General features: G+C 42.6%; 1 protein-coding gene across 21 annotated transcripts in view; it reads right to left on the bottom strand.

The window, feature by feature from the left end:
- DAB1 (DAB adaptor protein 1) overlaps positions 1-22,062 on the bottom strand; it is a 414,806-nt gene that overhangs the window by 26,735 nt on the left and 366,009 nt on the right. For 15 of the 21 annotated variants that reach the window (XR_010722484.1, XR_010722485.1, XR_010722487.1 and 12 more), the window contains 5 exons: positions 11,503-11,634; positions 10,801-10,920; positions 10,104-10,142; positions 8,690-8,755; positions 4,164-4,223 (listed from right to left, as the gene is read on the bottom strand). Coding sequence is in view for 17 of the 21 variants with exons in the window: in XM_066192887.1 (XP_066048984.1) it covers positions 4,164-4,223; positions 8,690-8,755; positions 10,104-10,142; positions 10,801-10,920; positions 11,503-11,634 (417 nt within the window). In the remaining 4 variants the exon portion in view is untranslated. The remainder of the gene's footprint in view (positions 1-4,163; positions 4,224-8,689; positions 8,756-10,103; positions 10,143-10,800; positions 10,921-11,502; positions 11,635-22,062) is intronic. The other 6 variants (XM_066192899.1, XM_066192888.1, XM_066192901.1 and 3 more) reach the window with 2 other exon arrangements.

Consider the following 22,062-nt stretch of genomic DNA (forward strand, 5'->3'; position numbering starts at 1 on the left):
GAATAAACCAGAAAATATCTTAGAAAAGATAGCTCAAAAAAACCCCGGTAGGATGGGGCTTGGAGCAACCTGGTCTAGTGAAAGGTGTTCCTGCCCATGGCAGGGGGCTGAAGCAGAAGGTCTTTAACGTCCCTTTCAATCCAAGTAATTTTATGACTTCTATTCTGTAATTCTGCCTAAAAAACAAAGGCCCACCAAAACATCAACCCAGGCCACAAGACATTCTCCCAACACAATAGTATCTTTTCCCATTTTGCAACAAGTAGCTGTTCCTGTTAAAAATGCACGCCCCACACTGCACCATTAAACCTCATACATGGGGTTTAATTGAGTGTGACTAAGTCAAGACATTTGAACACAGGTGTCTCTTCAGCAAATGTAAATAAAACTGGACAGTTTTCCCAGCACAGATGGCCAGAGACCAGGACTGTGCACTCCCTTTCTCCTCATGTCTCAGAATTTGATCCTGGAAGCCTGACTGTGGAGGCTGAAGTCAACATCACCAGCCTGCAAGTTGCCACTGCAGAGCCAGTCATGTAAACTTTGGGAGACGCCAGACGTGGGAACGGCACTGCAATCCCAGCCAGAACCAAAGCTGAGCTTTCCCAAAACCACACCAGAACCACCAGGAAGGTCTTGTGGCTTCTAAACCCAACTGTGCTCAGGTCCAGCTTCATCTGCTCCTCCCAGACCGTGCCTGCCCTGAGACAGTGGAATTTCTCCCTGTCTGTTCCAGCCTGGTTTGATATTCTCAATGTATCTGGCACCAGCCAAATCCCTGCCTGCACTGTAAGGCACCAGCTCTGACGCCTTGGATCTTCATACAGCAGCGAGATGAGTTGTTTGAAAGCCTTCATGAAATTGTTAAGCAGATAGTTTAGACATTCTGATGAGGAGAGAAGGTTTTATTGTGACGTGACTGACAGTCTCCGTGAAAGGTATTTACAGTCTAACTCTTATTACTAAAAACACCGTGACAGGTAGAACTTGATGTGGTTGTTTAATGGGGAGACGAAGGGAAATTATGACAAAAAGAGCTCATTAAACATTTCCCTTTTTTAAGAACAGTTAATTTCACACACAGAACTAGAATCTCTAAGTGGAGCATGCACCACTTAACAGAAGATTTTAGGGTAAGCCTGCTTTGTCTTGATGTCTGCTCTCAGTAAATGGGGAATAGGAGAACGCTCTAAGGACAGAGCAGAGAGAAAGTAAGAATGAATTCAAGAAGTGTGAGTTAATCTAGGGGAAGGGAGAGGTACTGGGAGAGAACTGAATTCCAGGAAAAGTGTGTGTCTGGAGCTCAGCTGCACACCCAGCAGAAGAAAACCACAGGAGAGCAGGATCTGCTGGGAAGGGATGCAGCAGAGAGATGGGGAAATAGAAGAATCACATTGAGTAAGCAATCTTTTCATCCCAATGTCAGAGAAGTGACTTGGCAAGCAGCCACTGCTGATAATTGAGTTCAGTGGGTCCTGTTCCCCAATCCTGGGACGCCAGGCTCATTCCTTTCCGCCTCATTTGCTCCGTATTTACATTATTTGATATCAGAGATCATGAGGAGCCAGGCTGTAAAGCACTCTGACACCTGCTGGCAAACGGCCCCACACAATGGCACAGCATTGTCAAGTACATGAACACACAGTTTTGAACTCTCCTGCTCCTCCCTGGCACCACCAGGGAGATGCTTCACACCTTCAGCCTCAGTGGGATCCATGGAGAAATATTTGCCCAAATAGTTGTGGTGCCTTAGGAAGCTGGATCTTACTGAAAACCACTGTGAATTGCACTGCCCAGTTTCAAAGCAGCCTCTCAAATGGGGATTCTGCCCTCAAGCCTTTACACTGTGGTGGATCTCACCCCACCTAAGCCTAACTTTTAGAAGCCATCATACCTGCAGCTCATTTAAAATTCATCTGCAGGCACAAGAGAACCACATGCAGATGTACATTCATTTCCATCTGAGAGGGACAGACGGGATGAATTTCACAGAACCAGAGAATCACTGAATAGTTTGGGTTGGAAGGGGCCTTAAAAAATCATTTCATTCTAACCCCCTGCCATAGGCAGGGAATTCTCCCAGTGGAGCAGGTTGTTCCAAGGCCAATCCAGCCTGAGGAGTGGCAAATTCTCTCCAATGGCTACAGAGAGACAAGGCTGGAGGGCACCTGGATGACCACTTCAATATCCCTCACTTTTCTGTTCAGAGACTAAACCCGCCTGGGAACACATCAGAGGAAAACAATCCCAAGATGGAAACCCCATCTCTGTCCAGGGACTGTGGGCAATTCAGCTTGAATTCAACCAGAACTTCCTGCATTGTTATTAAAATCTGAATGTATCATCAGCAGAGAGAATTCAGACTTCTGAGACCGATCAGGAGCCACAAAGAAGTTTTTCACTTCATTCATCCATTATGAAGTTACTGAAATCAAGACCTCCCCATAAAGGAAGTGTCCTTACACGTTTAAACCAGGCACATGAGCTTGATGATTTGCCCTCAGATTGAATTTTAGAGGTTTAGATAGTAATGACAGCTATAAATTGAAAACAAAATTATGGCAAGTGTCTCAATGACAGAGAGTCTCACATGTGGAAGGGTGAGCAATAAATCAGATGGGCAGTGGAATATTAAATTGCTAATTTTAAGAGCTATTGCTCTTTTCTTTTCTCTTTTAATACATACGAATATAAAAAAGGTGAAACAGGATCTCAGCTACGTCTTTCTTCCTCTTCTCCTTTTCCTCATTAATTAATGTACAGAAGTTGATTAGAGAAAAAGCTTTAATCCCTTTAAATTTAACCATGGACTAGCAAAAAAAAAAAAAAAAAAGATAAGGTGGAACTAGCTTCATGGAGATGGCAGATTAAATGTATTTGATGATTACAGAGTAGGTACCATGAGTCCTGTATCTCACATCCGCTATTTACAGGACAGAGTAGTACCAGAGTGTCTGCAGACATGATTGCAAGCACTGCACAACCAGTCACACTGCAACAACCTAAATTACACACTGTACCCTGAGTGAAATTGGAGCATCACTGAAAGGATAATAAAAGAGTCACAGGAAAAGCACAGCAGAAAAATTGTAACACTGAACTACATGAAAAACTACATGAAAAGTAAGTGAAAAATCAACAGCTACTCCATGCCCCAAAAGACCTCAATCAGTGAGATGAGTTGCTTCAGCAGATTTTTGCAGGCAACATGAAGATGCCTTCCTGCTCCTACTGGCTCCTCATGAAATATTTCTGGCAGGGTTGGTTTGTTTGTTTGTGCAAAGCCCAGAAGTGTCACAGTCCAGGTCCCTCCACAGCATTTTTCTTTCTTTATTCCACATCTTGGTCAGCCCCAGCTGTGCAAGTCCCCACATCCTGGTGTAAAAAAGTCTCCTCTTGAACACAGGAATCTTCCCCATACTTACACCACACTGAAATTCCTGACCTTTTCCTTGTTTGTTCTCCCCTCTTACACAGATCCTCAGAAATACTAATTTTTTTTTTTGTGTAACCAAAGTAATCCAACAATTCCTTGAGGCGTTTATAGGACAAATTTATACTGAACAGCATAACCCACCCTCCAGTAAATGCACACCTTGTTCTAAAGCATCTGTCATTTCTCTCAATCAATTGTTACCATTCCTTACATATTTTGGGGATAAATGCTGCTTCACCTTTTCAAAATGCCAATACACAGAACAGGAATGGTGTTTTTTTGGCAACAACAGCATATTACCTCTATTTTTTAATGTTTTCCTGCCCATGCAAGGAACAGGACAGAAAAAATTCAGCTGAACTGTGCTTAGTTTCTCGTATACTTAGAGCACTACAGAAATAATACACATTTGGGTGCCAGAGGAACCCTTCTAAACCAGGCAGCACCTCAAGTATTGACAGGCAGAAGGCTTCCTGTCAACTCCTAACCACAAATAACACATTTACAAATGGTGACTTGCCTAAAAATGAGTCAGAGAAGACAGAAAGGAGATAGAAGCAATGAACGAGATGGGTACAAGTGACATCACAATCCCAACCAACCCACAACATGTCACTGACAAAAGCCACACCACGAGGAAGGCATCAAATGTTACAGACAATTACAAAAGTCACAGGAGCTAAAAGCCACACTTCCTTTACTGTATATAAATAGGGAAGATACTTACACTTACAGGTTGACTTTTTGGCACATCATAAACACCTTCCTTCTTTTGGCTGGTAGGAACCTGCAACAGCAAAGGAAAACTGAGGTCACTGCAAAAGCAGCGGGGATGAAAAACCGAAAAGAGCAACTGGTGTTTATGCACAGGGTGTACATAAATGAGTAGTTTATTTAATGCTGATTTTTAATACTAATGAAATCGAGGATGGTTCCCTTCTTATCCAAGTAGGACTATTAATGGAGAAAATACTGAAGAAATAAACACCTATCTGAATTTTTTACAGCCCAGCAGTGTTCAAAAAGGAGATTTCCATTCTCAGACAACTTTGGCTGCATGAACTCCAGATGTACTTTGAGTTCATTGCTACTTAAATGGTTGTTTTTTCCTTTAGCTTGGGGGTTAGAGATGTGCAATGGAAGTTACGGTCAGGTGAGTTCATCATCTCCCCAGATGAAGAGACACAGAGCAGTTACCAAGGTGAGGGTAAGAGATGTTCTTACCTTGTGTCAGATTTCTTCCTCCCAATTCATTTAATCATCTAAAAAGAGTCCTAATACTGCAGTGATGGGGCCTTGTGGCTGCTCTATGAACTATTTGGTCATAGTGCAATTTTCCTATGGAATTAAGGCCACTTGAAGCCTGACAAAGGAGAGATGGGCAGGGGACAATGCACTCAAACTTTGTGTGAGCCTTTAGTTGAGCCACCAGTCATGATTTCTACCCAGGGGATTTATAACCTGCTCATGCAGACTCAGCTGCTTTGTAGTACTGGGTTGTGCTTGCCCAAGGACCACTTGTTTGCACACTTACAATCTGTGATTATATTTCCTTTCCTGCCTAGAAGCACTGAGTGCTCATTGTAAATGACAAAAGCAAAAACAACAGGAACCTGTTGCAATCAGGTGGTGCTTTTCCACCAAACAAGGCATTCGGAGAACAAAAGTTACCTTTCAGACAATGAAACCTCACAGGTCAATGAGATGATACTGCAAATATGATAAAATTAAGACCTTTTTGTTCTCTAAGACAACAAGTATCTTAAGGTTCAGATATTAAACTCAGACTGGTCTAGCGGAAGCTGAAGAAATGTTACTTATTCATTGAGATGTGCTATCATCTCTTATTCTGTATAAAAACCTCTCTGTACTGTTGTCCCCACTGTTCTCTCACCCCATCACAGCCTTCACAAGAAACTGTGTGTCTTCAATTTGAATTGAAGAAGTTTGTCAAGAACTCTCAAAGAAACTGAATGAACTTTGTGGAAGATCTCTTCTATTCTTAACCTTGGTTTTCCCTGGCCACTTCCACTAAAGCCAGTGTCACATCAGATATGTGAAACAGGTAAAAATTCAGTGCCATGGCAGTTAACAGTGTGGAAAGAGAGAGAGAGCTGTAGGTGACAGTCTGAGAGCAGGAATCAGGAATGGTCAATTTAGGAAGTCGCTGGAAAGCTGAGTCTTCACAAAAGGAGGGGAAATATGGAAAGATAGACTGTTCCTAAACTTTCATTAGGGTGCATTTTTTTCTGTTTTCTCTGGAATGTTTCCCTTTCAGCCATCCTCCTCTTCCTCCTTCCAACCTTTCTGTGACGTCATCCCAAATTGCACCCACATCCAGAGCTGACTGTGGACTGAGCATTTCTCTGCACTATCAATCCCCCTTTTTCTACTCCAATCTCCACTCAAAGAGCTCCTTGCATCTCACGTGAAGACAGAGAAATTTTCCTGAAAGCCATTTCTCCCTCCCCACTCTGCTGCCTGACCTGCTGTCTTTTCTTGCTGTGCACCACCACATTTGTTTGCATCTCTGCTTACACTTGGGGGGGGCTGCAAGGAATTGCTGCTTTTCCTTTGATTAGCAGTACCAGTAAGAGGTACCAGCACTATTTCTGCTGTCAGCTCTGTCTCTGTGACAGGCTGTGAACCATCTGGATGTCTTTGCATCTTGCGGCAATAAAAGCACCACAATTCAGAAACCCCCACCTCGGATTGTCAGCTCCTCACGGAGCAGAACTTGCCTCTCCACAGAGACCAGTGCTGCCACACAAACACCAAACCACCTCCCAAAATCCCAGCTCCACCTCACCAGAACACCTGGCAGCAGAGGAGATGGTATTAAACAATCTGAGGGTTGGTGTGTGTGCTCAGTGATTGAGTCCTTGCCTAACAAATTACAGCAACTTACGTAGCTAATACTAAAGGACAGACATAGACAGTCTTTGGGGTAATGTATCAAAGAAAGGTGACAGACAGAAGAAAGAATGCTTAAAAAGAAAGTTGTGACCTCTATTATGCTAAGAAGAAATAGAAATTGTCACTTTCTGCACGTGTCTTTCATCTGCAATTCCCCACGGGGTGGGAATCTCTTCCACCAAGGGAGAAGTGAATTTGTGGCACGCCAGCAAATGAAAAGCCAGAGCAGCACCAGCAGAAAAGTTTGGTGAGGCTGAAGCAAGGCTGTGTGAGGTTATTGAGCAGATACATGTTTAGCAATGTCTAGTAGGGGGAAGGCTTCGCAGTAAATGACAGAAGATGCCACAAATATGCATGAAATAAAAAAAAAATGAAAAACAAACCAATCAACCAAAAGAACAAAAAAAAATATAGAAGAGGATCTTTTCCGATTTTATTTTTAGTAATAGCCTGATGGTTCTGAGATTACCAGGATCTTGTAAGAGAAACAATTTTGTCAGTGATCTGAGTGTAAAATCTGAGGTGTGGAGACCCAGATTTGTGGAAGCCAGGAGCTCAGGAAGCCCGTGGGAACTGGGAAGCTCATGGCTACAGCTGGGACACCTCAGCATCCATCAATTGCAGACAGACCAAAAAATGACTCCTAACTCCTCAAATCAGCATTTGCTGCACTCAGGTACGGCCTGCAGTAAACACAGAGGACAATGCCAGACTGTGAATATCCAGAGTATGGCACATTAATCACAGGCGTTTTCTCTGACCACTGTGGGAGGAAACACTTCATCACATCCAGATGCTGTCAAATGAGGCCTTGAGCAATTCTCTGGTGACTTAGAGGACAGTAACAGCAGTACCCTGAGATGAGGCCAGGCCTCGCTACCGGCTTACCACCTTGATTTCCATTTTACGGAAAAAGAAACCGCCCAAGGAGTCCTCCAGTTCTCTGGGCCGTTCCCCAGAACACAGTTCCAACTTCTTCCCTACCCACCAAAGTCTGCTGGAAGATCTACGAACACTGGGAGCAAGAGCCCCATTTTCCTTCCTTCCTTCCACCAGTAATTCTTTGAAGTGTCACTAAAAGCTCCAGACTTTGATGAACAAAAAATCACCTTTTTTTTCCTTGAATGTAGTTCTCATGGGATTTTTGTTTCTAGCACAAACCTGACAACTAGACTAGCAAATTTTTTAACATTTGCTGAGAAGAGTCAAACTTTCAACACTGAAAATGTTCAGCCTTAGGCAGACTCTCACCTTGAGAGCTTTGCATGTCTTGGTCTGGAGCTGCAAAAAGCTGCATTTTTGAGTTTGTGTGGTGCCAGGGGAGCAGCAGGGAGAGATTAAATGAATCTCAAATTAATGACCCTCTGATGGCATCTATAAGATGTCACTTTCTAATGTTTAACTTGCATTTCCCTTTCCCACCCAGCTCCTTTTTATTTTACCTTACAGCTACACTAGCCTCTCATTTTTTCTGTTATCTTCCTACACTTTCTCACTACTTAATGCCTTTTTTTTTTCTTTCCCTTTTTGTTCTATCCTTGCTCCTGCCTACCTTACAATCTTCTCCTATAAACAGATCAACCTCTAGTCCAGCTGGATGAAATGCTTAATCACTGCTTGAAACTCCTTCCCCTCCTCACTGAACGATTTCCTCGAATCATAATTTTCTCACAGCGCACAAAGATCTCTGCCTATCCTCAGATTTGCCTCTAGTATGTGATACAAAATGAATTACATTATATTTTAATAAACTTCGTACTGATCCCTTGGGGACAAATTGAACGACAAAAGATTATTTTATATTGCTTTCAATGCAGTTTTTTGTCAGTGTGAAGGATGTGAGCTTGGGCTTTAACATAACATATGCACTCTGAAAATAGTTTCCCTGGTCTGGGGGGGATATCCCTCGAGAACTCTGAGGTTTTGCTCAGCCATTTCCTTGGTTAGACAGAAACAAGAGCAGCACCACTGAAATTTCTAGGAATTGCTTGGATGGTCTGCCAACAAAACATCTTCAGCATGTTTCTCAGAATAGGTGTAAAAAATTTCAAAAATTTAACAGGAAAAAAAAAAGGAAAATCTCCATTTATCACCTCATATGGCGTACTCAAAACTTTGCGAGTTGACAAAGTCAATATAAATTTGCAGAAGCTGATACGACAAACAACAGGGAAAAAAAAATCACATTGTGACTGGGCAGATAATGTCACCAGAATGGAATGCCAAGACATTTTTGGTGATGGATGGAAACTAAAAGCGAGCTATGTATGAAATGCACTTTCATCGAACGCTGGCGGGGTCGTTGCGATGGGAACAGCGAGGGGAGAGGTTTTATACCTGATAAATGTTTTCCTCCGTTTCAGGCTCACGGATGGGCTCGTGTCCAGCCTCAAACACAATGTACTATGGCACCAGCGCCAGAGAGGGACAGTCAGAGATGAAACAGAAGGGAAAAAGGCCGTTTGGAATTCCAACAGTCAAAACAAAGGCAGGCATTAAAGAAACAACTTCAAAGCACAAGGCTGGCAGCAGGACAACCGGTTTGTTGGGAAGCACCAGGAAAGGTTGTCTCATATTTCATAAACCGGCAATGAACAGGCCTAAATCTCCTCTTAATGATCATTAGAGCAACTCCCTAATTCTTCCTCGCCAGGGAGACTGCCTGTGGCCCAGTATTAATTTTCTGAAGGCAACACGAATTTTGCCTCTTTCACATAATGGCAATTAATTCCACATATATTTATTAGCTATGAATAAAAGTGCTAAATCCAAGCTGGGAGAACAGGCTGGTGTGCGTGGAACAGGCCACATGGCAAAAGGCTGTCACAACACTTTTTTCTTTTTCAGGTTTTCGCTTTATTGTGAAGAGTACAGAACAAAACTCCTGACATTATAATAGCTGAACAGTAATTTAGGGCATCCTGACTCTTATCATCTTTCTTGCTGCACCTTAGGCACTGTTCAATATTCACTAATGGCTGCATTGGCTCCTTTCAGCGTGACTCCCACTGATATGCCTAAGTGGAAGAACACAAAATCCCCAGGAAAAAAAAAAAGAAGTAAACTATCACATATTTCGTTTCAGCACAAAAACACGAGAATGAAATTACATCTTTTTCTTCTTCACACTCAGCAGGGTATTGGACATGAATATATTGACACATTTCTGATAATCATCTTTGCTCCCAGACATTTTTCTTGGATGAAGCAAGACTTAAATTTCAGATCTATTATTAAATCATAGCTCAAACGCCAACAAGGGAGTGTGTTACAACATCAACGCTACTGTTGGTTTTCTTTTTCCAAATATTCACCCTCTGATTTTAACTCTGGCTCCACAGAAAACAAAAACAAAATTACAACTTATTACTGTGAGAACAAGATGTCCCCTTCCCTCATTCTCAGAGCAGCTCCCTTTTCAGTTATGAGTTTGCATTAAAAAATGATGACAAATCTCATTTTGAAACTTAAAATCTGGACACAAAAGCCACATTTTAAGTAGTATTTATGACATATTTCATTTAATATTTCTATACTCCAACTGAAACATTCCATTCTATACAGACATATTGTGCTATTACTTACAGCCTAATCTCTAAATATGCTACTTTCTGTGGAGGTTTTAAAGGTTTCTCACAAGACCTCTCTCAGTACATTTCAAAACATCTTGTTCAAGGTTTTGGCTGTGTTTGAAGATAACATGTATCTAGTCATTTCTGAAACTCCAAGGCCATACAGCTTCAGAAATTACCTGGTATACAGGATCTTCTACATCTTCTTCCAAAATTGTCTACAGCAAAGTAAGAGGACAGGCAGTAAAAGCAAAGAACATAAACAGCAGAGATAAAAGAACTGTATTCAGAAATTAAAGGACAGCAAAGGAATAAGCAAAACGGGCAGGTAAGTTTATAGTTTTCTTTCTTTAGGATACAGATAAAGTCACATTATGGTACAAAGTAACTTTATTCAAGTTCCATCCGAGTTTTAACAATCTGCACCTTGTTTGACTTGATTCAAACACACACATTCAGAAGTATATTGAATCTCCCCTAAAGTATGAGACACTTAAATCCTGACTTACAGCACTTAAAACCTGACTTACAACACTTAAGACCTGACTTACACCACTGACCCTTCATTAAAGTTTTCCTTCTGAATTAGAAGAAACACTAAGCAGAAAATGAGAGGATCGTTTCCAGCTGCTAACCAGGTTCACCACACCCCAGTGACATTTTGGGGTTTAATCCTAGTCTGGGATTCAGCTCAATTTAATCCTAGTCTGGGCTCAGGATGGCTGCTGGGCTCACGCTGGTCCTTTGGAAGCCAGCACTGCTCAAACCCACTGCTGTCAGAAGTGCTGAGGATGCTCAGAGCCTCACTGGAGCAACTTGGGGGCAAACTCCAAACCCAAACTTTTCGTGGGCAGTAGTCTAAGCTTATTGGTGTACCTGGTATACAGCCTGCTCACACTGTTTGTCCTTTTGTGCCTTTTTTTCCATTTCTTCCCTTTGTTTCAGTTCGTAGATGAGCTGAAACAGGTCTCTCAAGTCCAGGATTACAGGTTCAGCCTATGGAAGCAAAAACAGGGTGGAGAATTTCTCTGGGAGAAAATAAACACCTCTTATCCCATCCTCCTGACAGAGCAGTTAGAGCACCTCCACAATTAAACTTCACATAGAATTAATTTCTATCTCAGCACCCAGGCCTGGGTTAATTCCTACTGAACTAACTGTGCTTGAAAATTAATGATAATTATAGTTATGAATATAAAAAGCATTATAAATATAAAAGGCACATGGGTGAATGTAAAGGCATATTTATTAGTGGTTTCTCATCCACTGAAATTACAGTAGACTACACACAATGTGGGTGTCCATGAGTATAGGAACAGAAGCAAATTTATCTTCATCCAGTCTAGCTTAGCTAGAAAGGTAAACAATAACTAATTATAACAAAACACATAATAAAAAACTGGGAACAATGAAACACATTCCCTCCTGCCCAAGCTGGTTCCATTAATTTGCTATTTAAGATCTACACAGACACTTGTGACCAGTTGAGCACAACCATAAACAACCCAAGACCAGCTTCTTACAAACGGCTTTTCAGCTGAGTTACATGGCAGAAAATGACAGTGATTTGATACTTACTGCCTGGGCTGTTTTTATTGCCACAAATCTATGATTTCCCTCCTTTCCACACACATATCCAAACGCTCGGTGGTCTGTGATATCCTTTGCAATGTAGGAAATTTCATGAACTGCGTGGTGATGCTGGAGTAGCTAAAAAACACCAAGAAACAGTAGAGAATATCCATCAGAATGTTTGATTAAAAAGCAGCATAATTTCTCCTTCGCCACTTTATCTGGATCTCAACACATCCTGATATGAAAACCAATTAATATCTGAACTCCTTTAAGCCTCTTTTTTTCCCTCAAAATCTACCCAAACTTGACTTGCTTTAGGAGGTTGACTAAAAGCTTCCATTGAAGATTTTTCTTGGTATCTTTAAGTGAAATATAATTAAATAGAAAATGCATCACCTAGCTACTACCTACACAGCATCCCAGGCATAGAATCAGTATTTCCAGGTACATATGTAAGCAGGGGCTGCAGAAACCTGGAGCTTCAGGCCAGGCTGACCTTCAGAGCTACAGCTGAGGTCTCCAACACCTCTAGGAATCAGTACCGGACCTGCCACATCTCCACAAAAATCAGCATCAGCCAGTGTGAGAGATTTCACTTCAAGCAGTAACACAGCTCCAAATATTTATTTTCCTCAGAAAATGAATGCAAATGTAATTATTCAACTGCAAATCAATGCTGAATGCTAAAGTCCACATTTTACTTACAATCCCACTTTGGTGAATTGTAATAATAAAAAGACTTAATTTTAACTGTGTGAGCAAAGCTCTGCCCAGAGTCAGGACATGAATCTGAGGCTCTTAGAAGCATCAGTAGTAATGCATGCCAGAATGTAGTGCCAGAATCTTTCTCACTTTGGACTAAACAGCATTTTATTATCAAAGTAATAGAGAAGTATTTCCACTTAAAATAATTTCCTTGGAAAGCTTATCTAAAACAATCTATTAGTTTCAATTTCTACCTTCTGATACATTGACCTGCTCTCGTATCATCTAGGGATAATGCTATTTCTGAGAGCAGGCAAAGCCTCACAGAGAATTCTTTGGAGGTCCAAATTCCTGCTGGCTTTGAGAAAAGCACATTTTGAAAACCAGCATGATATCCAGGCAATCTCTAAACAACCAGTTATTTTTAGAGTTTAAAAAAAAAAAAAAAAAAAAAACAAGTAAAAGTTTTAAAATTCAGAAGCAGGGAGGATGTGTGTGTGTGGCAGGGAAAAGGCTGAGGGTGTGCAGGGAGAGTGATGGGACTTCTGTAGGGCAGGGAATGGGACCTGAAAGAAGAGGCAAGAGATGGATGGCCCCATATAAAACAAGAGACTGGACATGTTTCATTTTCATTTCACAGTAAATGGCTCTTAATGTCCCCATATCAAGACTGCTTGCTCGTGGCAGGGCTGTGCTGCCAGTGACTGCAGGCAGAACGTGGCTCAGCTGAAGGTGCACTTCAGACTCTCCCCGACGTGTTGAGCGTTTAAAATTAATGATGGGATCTTACTTAGATAATACAGGGATATTGATTTATTAGGTTTTTTTGAGAACCAAGTTACATGCTATCTGTTACGATGAAATGAAATGTTCTCATCTCTCTATTCTGCATATGACAGGGAACGTTATCTCTGGCTCCTATTAAATCAAAGTTCTCTGACATTGCTTTATTGATTGCCAGGCGGCATTTTGCACTGAAATTAAACTGTGATCAGATGCCTTCCTCGTGGAATTAAATGTGAAGATTGTTCTACCATGGAAGAGCATCCCTCACAAGGTAAGAGAGGACATGGAGACACTCCAACTTATTTGGGAATCCAAATTCACTGTTCAAAATTCGTTACATTTCCATTGGTTATGACATTTTACACATTAGAAATAGAAATTAGGCAAAGGTGACTGCAATTACCCTCACGTATTTTACTGGATGGAGTGTTTAGGGAAAGCTTTTCACTTGTTTGAGGGACAGTGAATTGGAACACATACGTGAAATGCAACGTTGCACACACACACCTGTATTCAAATACAGATATAAACACACCTGTGTTTTCAAAGCACTCAGTTCACCTCATGTGTCCTTTCTACATATTCCAAGGCTCCATTCTAAGCATTATTTACTGAGTGTCTGACTTTTTCTTCCTGCCCAGCAGAAATGAGGCTCCTGTTGCAGTCAGGAGAGATTCACCTCCATAAAATGCAATATCAGAATCCTGCCTCTAGTGACCACAAGCACATAAAAGAATTATTTCTCAACTCAGAGATGTTTCTGACACCCCTGTATGCCAATGCTGATAGATCCCATCGCACACTATCTGAAGTTTTTACTCTTTCTGTGCTGAGAGCTGCTACAAACCATTTACCAATCCTTAAGTGAGGTACCAAATTGTTTAGGAGCACTGCAGCACGACAGAACAAATTATAGAGAAGACTTAATTTGTATTATGGTTCAACACAGTCAATTACATATTGCAGAGATTAGCAAGTAATTTAACATTTAAGTTTCAGTTGTTAACAAAACCCACAGCCTCCAAATTATTTTAGGTCTCCTGTGACTTTAGTCACTGTTGCAAATGTTGGAGATTTTAAATGGAAGCACAGATAAAGTCTCAAACTGGGTACCAAGACATTCTTGTGATGCATGAGTTCTTTTTTTTAGGCTAAACATAATGGCATTATTGTATTTTTTTAATATACTAAGAAGATTTTGCCTGGTGTTAAACTCCAAAGTCCAAAATATCCATCTGCACCAAGCCTGCTGCCTTTCCTCTTCCCTTTAAGTTACTCTGCTCTCTCCCACCAGCCATTGTTTCCTCTCCTTTCCTCCATTCCATCTCCTGCTTCTCCTCTTCCCCCAGGTCACTCCCTGTACATCACACTGAATTGATTTAGCTGCCTCTGAGATCTGTAGCATTTCTAATTTCCCTCAGGCTGCTTGGCACCTATCATAAATTTTTTCACCCCTTATCCTCATCTTGCCCCTTTATTTCCATGCTGTAGCCTCCAGTGCCACTAAATCAATTAAGTCAATCAATTAAGTACTTGGAGGGTCCAGCAATCATGTCAAAAATGTGAGTTAGATGGCATGAGAAAGTCACTGCTTTACTATCGCTATTTCTCTTTTAATGAGGTTGTCTATTTAGTGGAGCCTGGGGCACACTGTTAGGAGCCACAACAACAACAACAAAAAAATCCTGCAAGCTGCAAATCCTGCTGGAAAAGCTGCCCCACCGAAAGCAGGAGGCTTGTTCCACGCAGTATTACATCCACCAGGACAAGTCTCCCAGGGATTTGGCTTGCACAGCCTCTCACCTCCAGGAACTGCAGGCTGAGCCTGGGCTCAGAGAAGTGGGATCAACTGGGAGCTCCACTATGGATGCTGGGATGGGGGATACAGATGGACCAAGCCTATTCCTGCCCATTTTGCCTCTATAAACTCCCTGAACACCTCATTTACCCACAAAACTGCAAAGTCTTTAAGGGATTCATAATAAAATGACTTCATGGAGCATGGTTTCAGCCGTGCTGCAAGTCCCCTGTATCCCAACTGGGATTGCTCAGCAGCACATAAGGAAACCAGGCCCTGTCTGTTTAGAAAGACGATGGGAAAAAAAAATCACAGAAACTGAACTTAATATGGAAAATGAATGGCAAAACCTTACCAAGAAGCTCAGCAAGCCCAAAGTGTGCCAGGACATCGACCATTACTTACTGCAGCACATAGTGAAAAGAGTGCACTGCAAAACACCTGAGTGCCTCTGAGATTAATTTTATTTCCCTGCTGCAAGAAAACACTGGGCGGCACAGATGGTTCTCCTTCACTGCACGCAGGAGGCTGCTGTGCTCCTTAACAGGGCTCAACACGCAGCAAACTGGTCCAAGGCTCTCCACAGCCATTACCTTACAATTCCTGTTTGTTTTAGCTGATATTTGCAGGGATAATGGGGATAACAACACGCCACAAGCATTTCCTTAATGGCTGTGTTTGTGCTGCAATGCTTCTCTGCTGTTCCCTTAAAATGCACTTAGCAGAGGTGGAGTGGAGCTGCTCATCCCCATCATAAACATCCCACAGTACTAGAGGTGCCCACGGCAGCAGGGTTGGAATCAGATGATCTTTAAGGCCCCTTCCAACCCAAACCATTCCATGACATCAAACACCTGAATTCTCTACTGCACATTCAAATCCCACACTGGTCTGGTCTTGTAGCTTCTGAAAGCTTTAAGAGATGGACAGCAGTGACTGTATGCAGACAGCTAAAACACACACCACCCAAACCCCCCAAACCGCCTCCTGACACAGACTTTTCCCTGGTACCCACTAAGGTGAGTGGATACCTGTCAAGCAGTTGTGAACCCTTCCACTTCCCCTCCCTCTAGAGAAAAGTGCATTTCAGTGGGACTGTGTACACACAATCTGGAGGAAAAGTCAACAGTCTCAAATGTCAGAGTGAAATGAAAAACACACCAATAAATTGCATTTGCATCACAAACTTTCTCGTGCTGTTTCCTGGAACTTGGTGTTTGGATGGCAGATGGGGTGGCAAGACATCAGCCTCATGAGATAAGGCAGGGGATGAGCAGATGGGGAAATGAAACAACCACTGCAAAAATTCTCAGTTTCATGTGAAATACCAGAGAGGAGACAGCTCAGTGTTATTTCAGAGCTACAGCTGCCAACAGCTTCAAACTCCCTGCAAATTACTACTGGACACAGCACAGGGTGACTGAGAAACATCTTATTTCCCATCTGACAGCCCTTCCCTACTGTCATGAACACTTTAGTCACATGCCCATGGAGAGGGGACAGAACAAACAATATATTGCAGATCACAATAATCTTCCTTAAATGTGATAGTGCTTAGTGTGAGGAAGCACTTGATAGCCCCAAAAAATCTGTTATATAAACATTTACTGCAACATGTGGAAAATTTTATCAGGTTTGATCTAGGAAAGGAAGAGAGCTGTGGAGTTAAAGCTTAGCAAATTATCAAAATACTGGATTCCTGCAAGAAGAGCATGGAGTTCTGGAACAAAGCATCAGTCCAAGTCAGCTTCCAAAAAGGAATGTCACATATGGAAACCTGAAAAGCAAACCCCACTGGAAACCTCTTGCAGTTATGGAGATTTCAGTATTGGGAGGCATTTCCCAGCACTGGTAAAAGACGATCAGTTTTGGTCATAAAAGAGTATAAATTGAACATAAAACCATGAAGTGGGGGCTGAACCTTTCCTCTTTGAAGGAGACTGAAAATGAATCGGTTTGAGCCAGAGCCACTCGTGCAATGTAGGCTGAACAACAGATTACGGACTTTCCTTCTGCAAAAATATCCCACCCCAAGAATAGGGGCAGAAAAGGAAAATGTAACCTCTGGAGAGTTCTCCAAGCCTGAAGGGCCCTCTGAGATGGCAGCCTGTAAGCGTGGCTTCACAATGAGAAGAAAATAAATCTGTCTAATCCCCGTGCTTCCTCCACACACACTGATTTTGCAGACAATAACCTGAGGAAAGACTTTTCCAAGTGCCAGCTACTAAAAGGCGTCTCAGTGCACGAGCTCTGCAATAAAAACACTTGGCACAAAAAAGCTCACTTTGAGATTATATGCAGATCAAAGCTTGGTCTGTGTAGCACAAAGGGGCACATGAAATATGGTGCTGATAAAGAGAAGAATCAAAACAGATTTAGCCCCAGCTCTTGCAGACTCAGTCCCTCCAGGGGGGCAGCCGTCTGGCTGTGACACAGCGCAGCACCCAGAGAAGTGTAAATTTAATTTCCTTTTAATAACAATAACAAACTCGTAAGAGCCATTCTTTTCCTGCAGCCGAGGAGACTGAAGCAAAAAGACTCCAGATTATGTGACTTCCTGAGCTCGCATGGCAACGTGCAGCTGAGCCAGGAGGGAGCAGAGCCAGTGAGCAAGATCCTGTGTGAGGATAAGAACCTGCCCAAGTCTAGGGTTACACTAAGCTCTACCTGTGCACTCTATGCTAAATAAAGGCAAGCACTTCCCAGGAGCGCCCCAGGTAAGAGCCTGCTTGGTTGCACTCAGGAAAAGGGGTAAAAGCATAAAAGGGTACTTGAGCCACATCTAAAATCCAAATTAATCCTCACCATTCCCTTTGCTTGATGAAAACAGCATCCTGCTGCTGCCTTTATCTCATCTGGGGAGCAAGAGTGGGAAATTCTTAAGAGAGCAAAGGCGAGGGCCCCTGTGGGTGCCTCTGTGACAGACACACCCAGTGATGCTCTCAGCTGGTGTGGCCCTGTCCCCAACCCCAGAGTCAATTAAGGCAGCAGGACATGGTTCTGCCAGCACAGCAGCCTAATTGTGACGAATGGATCTCTGATACTGAGCTGGCTGGATGCTCCAAGAACCTAATTTGTGAGAGAGAACAGCACTAAGGTAATAAACTTCTGTCCAGCTCTCATAATTTGTAATAATGTCTGACAAAGACCAGATTTGAATTTAGTTATTGGTCATTGTCTTCAGAAGCAAATGCTAAGCTGCTCATGCAGAAGATCCATTTATTAGATATATGAATTTGGAAAGGGGCAAAACAAATCTGGAATGCACATATGGCCAATTTCCCATCTTCACTTCAAAGGCTTTTCAAATTTTTTATTGTACCTGGAGTGAAAGCAGCTAGTTAAACTCAAAACTCTTGTCCAATTACTATGAAGCCCAAATTACATTTTAAATATGCACTTGTAAGTTTTGTTCCAGGACAAAGAATATTCTAAAGGGCAAGGAAACATGCTCAGAGAGCTTTGGAAAGACAGATGTGCTACACTGAAGCTGAGATGCTGGGCCTCCCATGAGTCTTGTACTATTTTCCTGTTGTTCTGCATCTGACACAGCCATTGCTCTATCAGGATGGTTAAAGCCAAGGATTTGCACAGCAAAACCAAGAAGCAGCAGACCTGATCCTTGATACTGAAGTCAATGGCCCTAATCAGCTCAGCAATGCAACGTGCCCCTAATTCCACCTGCAAGGATCATCTACAGGCTGCAGTACATGGTTTTATGTTGCCATTTCGCTGTTTCAGTGTGCTGTACAAGGAACAGCACTTGCCTGTAAGTTATTATGACAGTCTTTGGGATGGCAGCTGCTTGGTGGTCACTGTGGGACTCCCGGGGCTGTAACACACATCTGAGTGTATTCCCCCTGAGCTCCCACCTCACCACCCTCTGCAAAATGGTCAGTGGATCTAAACAGCCATAAATATGCCGGTATTGCCCCTGCTCTCAAGCCAAAGCTTCCATACAGCTCAAGTGCAGCAGCCTTTTATTTTTTTCTGATAGACTCCGTGAGACTCAATGATTAAATCTTGAATTGGAAAGAGCACAATATTCAGCAATGAGACAGTTTGCAACAGCATCACTGAATCTCTCCATATTTTTACTATGTTCCTCTTTACAGCTTGTGAATGTCCTTTGAGCAGCCCTTACTTTTTACAAGGTTCTTTTGTTCCTATACACCAATATTCCTCACCCTCCCGAAACGCTTTTGATTTACATGAACAGCACAAGCAATTCCTTCGTACAACTCCTAGGAGATTTGGAAGTAATTTTTTTGGCTTTGGCTGTCTCAGATCTTAACTGCTTCAGATTCAGCAAGCATTACCAGCCACCCTCTTCTTGTAGCCTGTGATTTGACAAACTCCTCAGTGAGAGGCAGACGCTGATTCTCTTGATTTCTCATGCAACCCCTATAAAGCAGAGCTTGAGAAGATCACAAAAACCATACTCAAATTTAAGTTGCACTGGATAGTCATCAAACAGAAACTTCCTTGGACCATAAATCCACTTGCACAATGTAAGAAACTTTACTAGAGAAGGGGAAAAAGGACAAGAGGGATTTATTTTATATTTATCTATCTCCCAGATACTGTCCCTGATTTAGTAAGACTTTAAAGGGGGCTGAGAGAAACCACAGGAACAGGAAAGAACAAGAGCAGAAAAGGATTCTGTGAATTCCCAAGCTGTGTGTAACCAGTATGTTGTGTTCATGAGGCAGTTGAAAATGATGCAAAACAGTTGACAATTTCACATGACACAACCTTGGTATTGTTCAAATATAGAAGTGATTTCATAACCAGGTATGATTAACCAAGGTATAGAAGTAAGAAGTCCTGTGTTCCACGAGGATAGACTGGTTTCAGTGGCTGGTGATGGACTTGGGGTGCTTGCACATCACCAAAAGATGACCCTGTAGTGATGAACTTTACAATTCAGAAACAGCATCATGAACGACCAATCCTGGTCATAAAGACCAAACCATTTTCTTTTCAGTTTTCCTACAGGAAAAAAAGAGAGGAGGCCTTTTCCTCTGAGTTACAATTGCACATATAAACAAGCTTCAGACCATCCCATAAATGGGATCATTCATCAATAAATCCTTCATTTGTTCAGGTCCCACAACAGACACTTCACCTCGGATATAAACCATCCGTAGCAACATGACAAGTGTGTGTGCAGTACTTGAGCCCTAAGATAAGAATAAAATAGAACATAAAAGGCAAAACCTCAAAGAGACTCTGAAGCAGAATAAAGAACTCGCAGGTAATTTTTTTGCTCTATTTTCTTTTTCTTTTCCCCTTGCATTATCCCAAGGTAGGAATTGCCGAAGCTGCCCTTGGTTCCAAGAGTTCTGCATTTCAAGTCAGGCAGTGGAGACTGTTTTTAATCTCTGCCCTGGCACCTTCCAATAGAGATCCCTACAGCTCCCATTAATGCCCAGAGTTGTTTCTTCCCTGCTCATTTTCATGTAAAGCAGGATGAATGTTTGGTTTTAGTCTTCTGCTGCTAATTGAAACCTCCAAAAGCAAACTTTGATTAACGCTCCGCACGCAGACCTGGCCCAGCTGAGAGCACGGATCAGCTCTGCTGGCTTTTCTCTCTCCCTGCTTTGCTTTTCTGTCCTGCCCACGGGTGTCACACACAGGGTCTGCCTTTCAGAAAAGCTCCCTGGCAGTGCTGCCCTCACCTTTTACTGAGATGCAGGCAGCAAAGCCTTTCACAGCTGTGGATGCTGGCTTCTTTCCTACTTATTCCTTTCACTCTCCCCCCTCTGCAGCTCCTGCATGCGGCAATGTCTTCTCTTCTCCTCATCAAACCTGAACTTCCTCATTACTGCACTCCCAGCACTGCTCAGCACTGAGCCTTACGCATGCACAGGTTATGCTCACACGTGCCTTACACTTTAAAATACTTCCAAATTCCTCTATCACTCACAGGAAAGCATTTGGCTAATTAAAGATCGCAGAAGGCTGCGCATAAAACCTTTTACAAACCAACTCAGCCTTTTTAAAAGCAAGGACATAATAAAAAAAAGTTGGATTCAAATCCATATTTTGACTATCTGAAAAGAAAAAAAAAAGTACTTTGAGCTATGCAGAGCCAGGGCTGGGAGCCATATGCAATATTTTTAGATACCCAGACTTCTTATTTGCTTTAAATGTCAGGGCACTCAAACTAATTAGTGTTCTGCCTCACCTATTCACAGCGCTGCCTTTCAAGCCAGCAGGAATGCTGCTGCCTGTTCCACTGGGAGTACCATGACGTGGGATGAGGATGGGAACCACAAAGGATTAGGAAGCATTAACAGCACAGAGAGATAGGATGCTACAATGTAAGGACAGAAGGGGCACTGCTGTAATTCCAGGATTGCCAGCGGGTGCTGGGAGCACCTCGGGAGATGCTGTTCCAGTCCCTGGGATCCCCTGACACAGGGGCTGCCACATGCTGAGCACACAGAGCATCCACCAGGAAGGGCAGGAGTACAGGAGTCTCATTTGGGAAGACAACTTTTACAGGCACTTGTTTTTGTACTAAGCAAGGATCTGCCGGTACCTGAAATTTAAGACTTAACAGAAAGAGAGGGATGAAAGCAAGTATTTGTGTTTGGCATCCAGGGGCAGTGGCCTTCCCTCTTCTCCTTCCACAGGGAACTTACTACAGAAACTAAGAGGGATAAAAGAGGTGTTTATTCACCCCCATGGATTATCAGAGTGAACAATGCTCTTGCTCACTTCCCTTGTGTTCCTGAAGGCAGAACATCACCCAGTGACTTTACTTCCAATACGTATCTATTATATCATCCTGCAAACTCCATGTAAATTTAAAAGCAACCCTTGTCCTGTAGTTTCCCTCTCTCATTACCCTTGACAGTGAAGGACATCTGCCTCCTTTTCATCTGACCCCACCACAGGAGAGCCCACAAGGCAGCACAGGAATTGAGGAGCAGTGACAGTGCTATTGCTCCTTCCAGGGCAAACACAAAATTGCAGAGCAGCCCACCAGATAAAAATGCTCTGAATAGGAAGGAAAATCACCAGCACCCCTGGGGTGTAATGCTTCCCAGCTATCTCTGAGGAAAAAAAAGAGTGGATTTCAAAGGGGGATGTAACTTTCTGTTCTGGCACCTGCTGAATGTCCCCCACTGCTCTCCAGGGAGGTTTCAGAGCATCTCAGCCGCCTGTGCTATTATTATGTCAGCACTTCTCTTGCTAAATCCTTTCCCAAGAAGTCTGAAATCCAGCCTTTGTAATTCCAGGTGTGCTGAAAATGGGCCTGAAAT

This window comes from Chamaea fasciata, unplaced genomic scaffold, assembly GCF_029207755.1.
Source record: "Chamaea fasciata isolate MVZ Bird 193981 ecotype frontalis unplaced genomic scaffold, bChaFas1.0.hap1 SCAF_10, whole genome shotgun sequence".
In the NCBI taxonomy this organism is placed as follows: domain Eukaryota; kingdom Metazoa; phylum Chordata; class Aves; order Passeriformes; family Sylviidae; genus Chamaea; species Chamaea fasciata.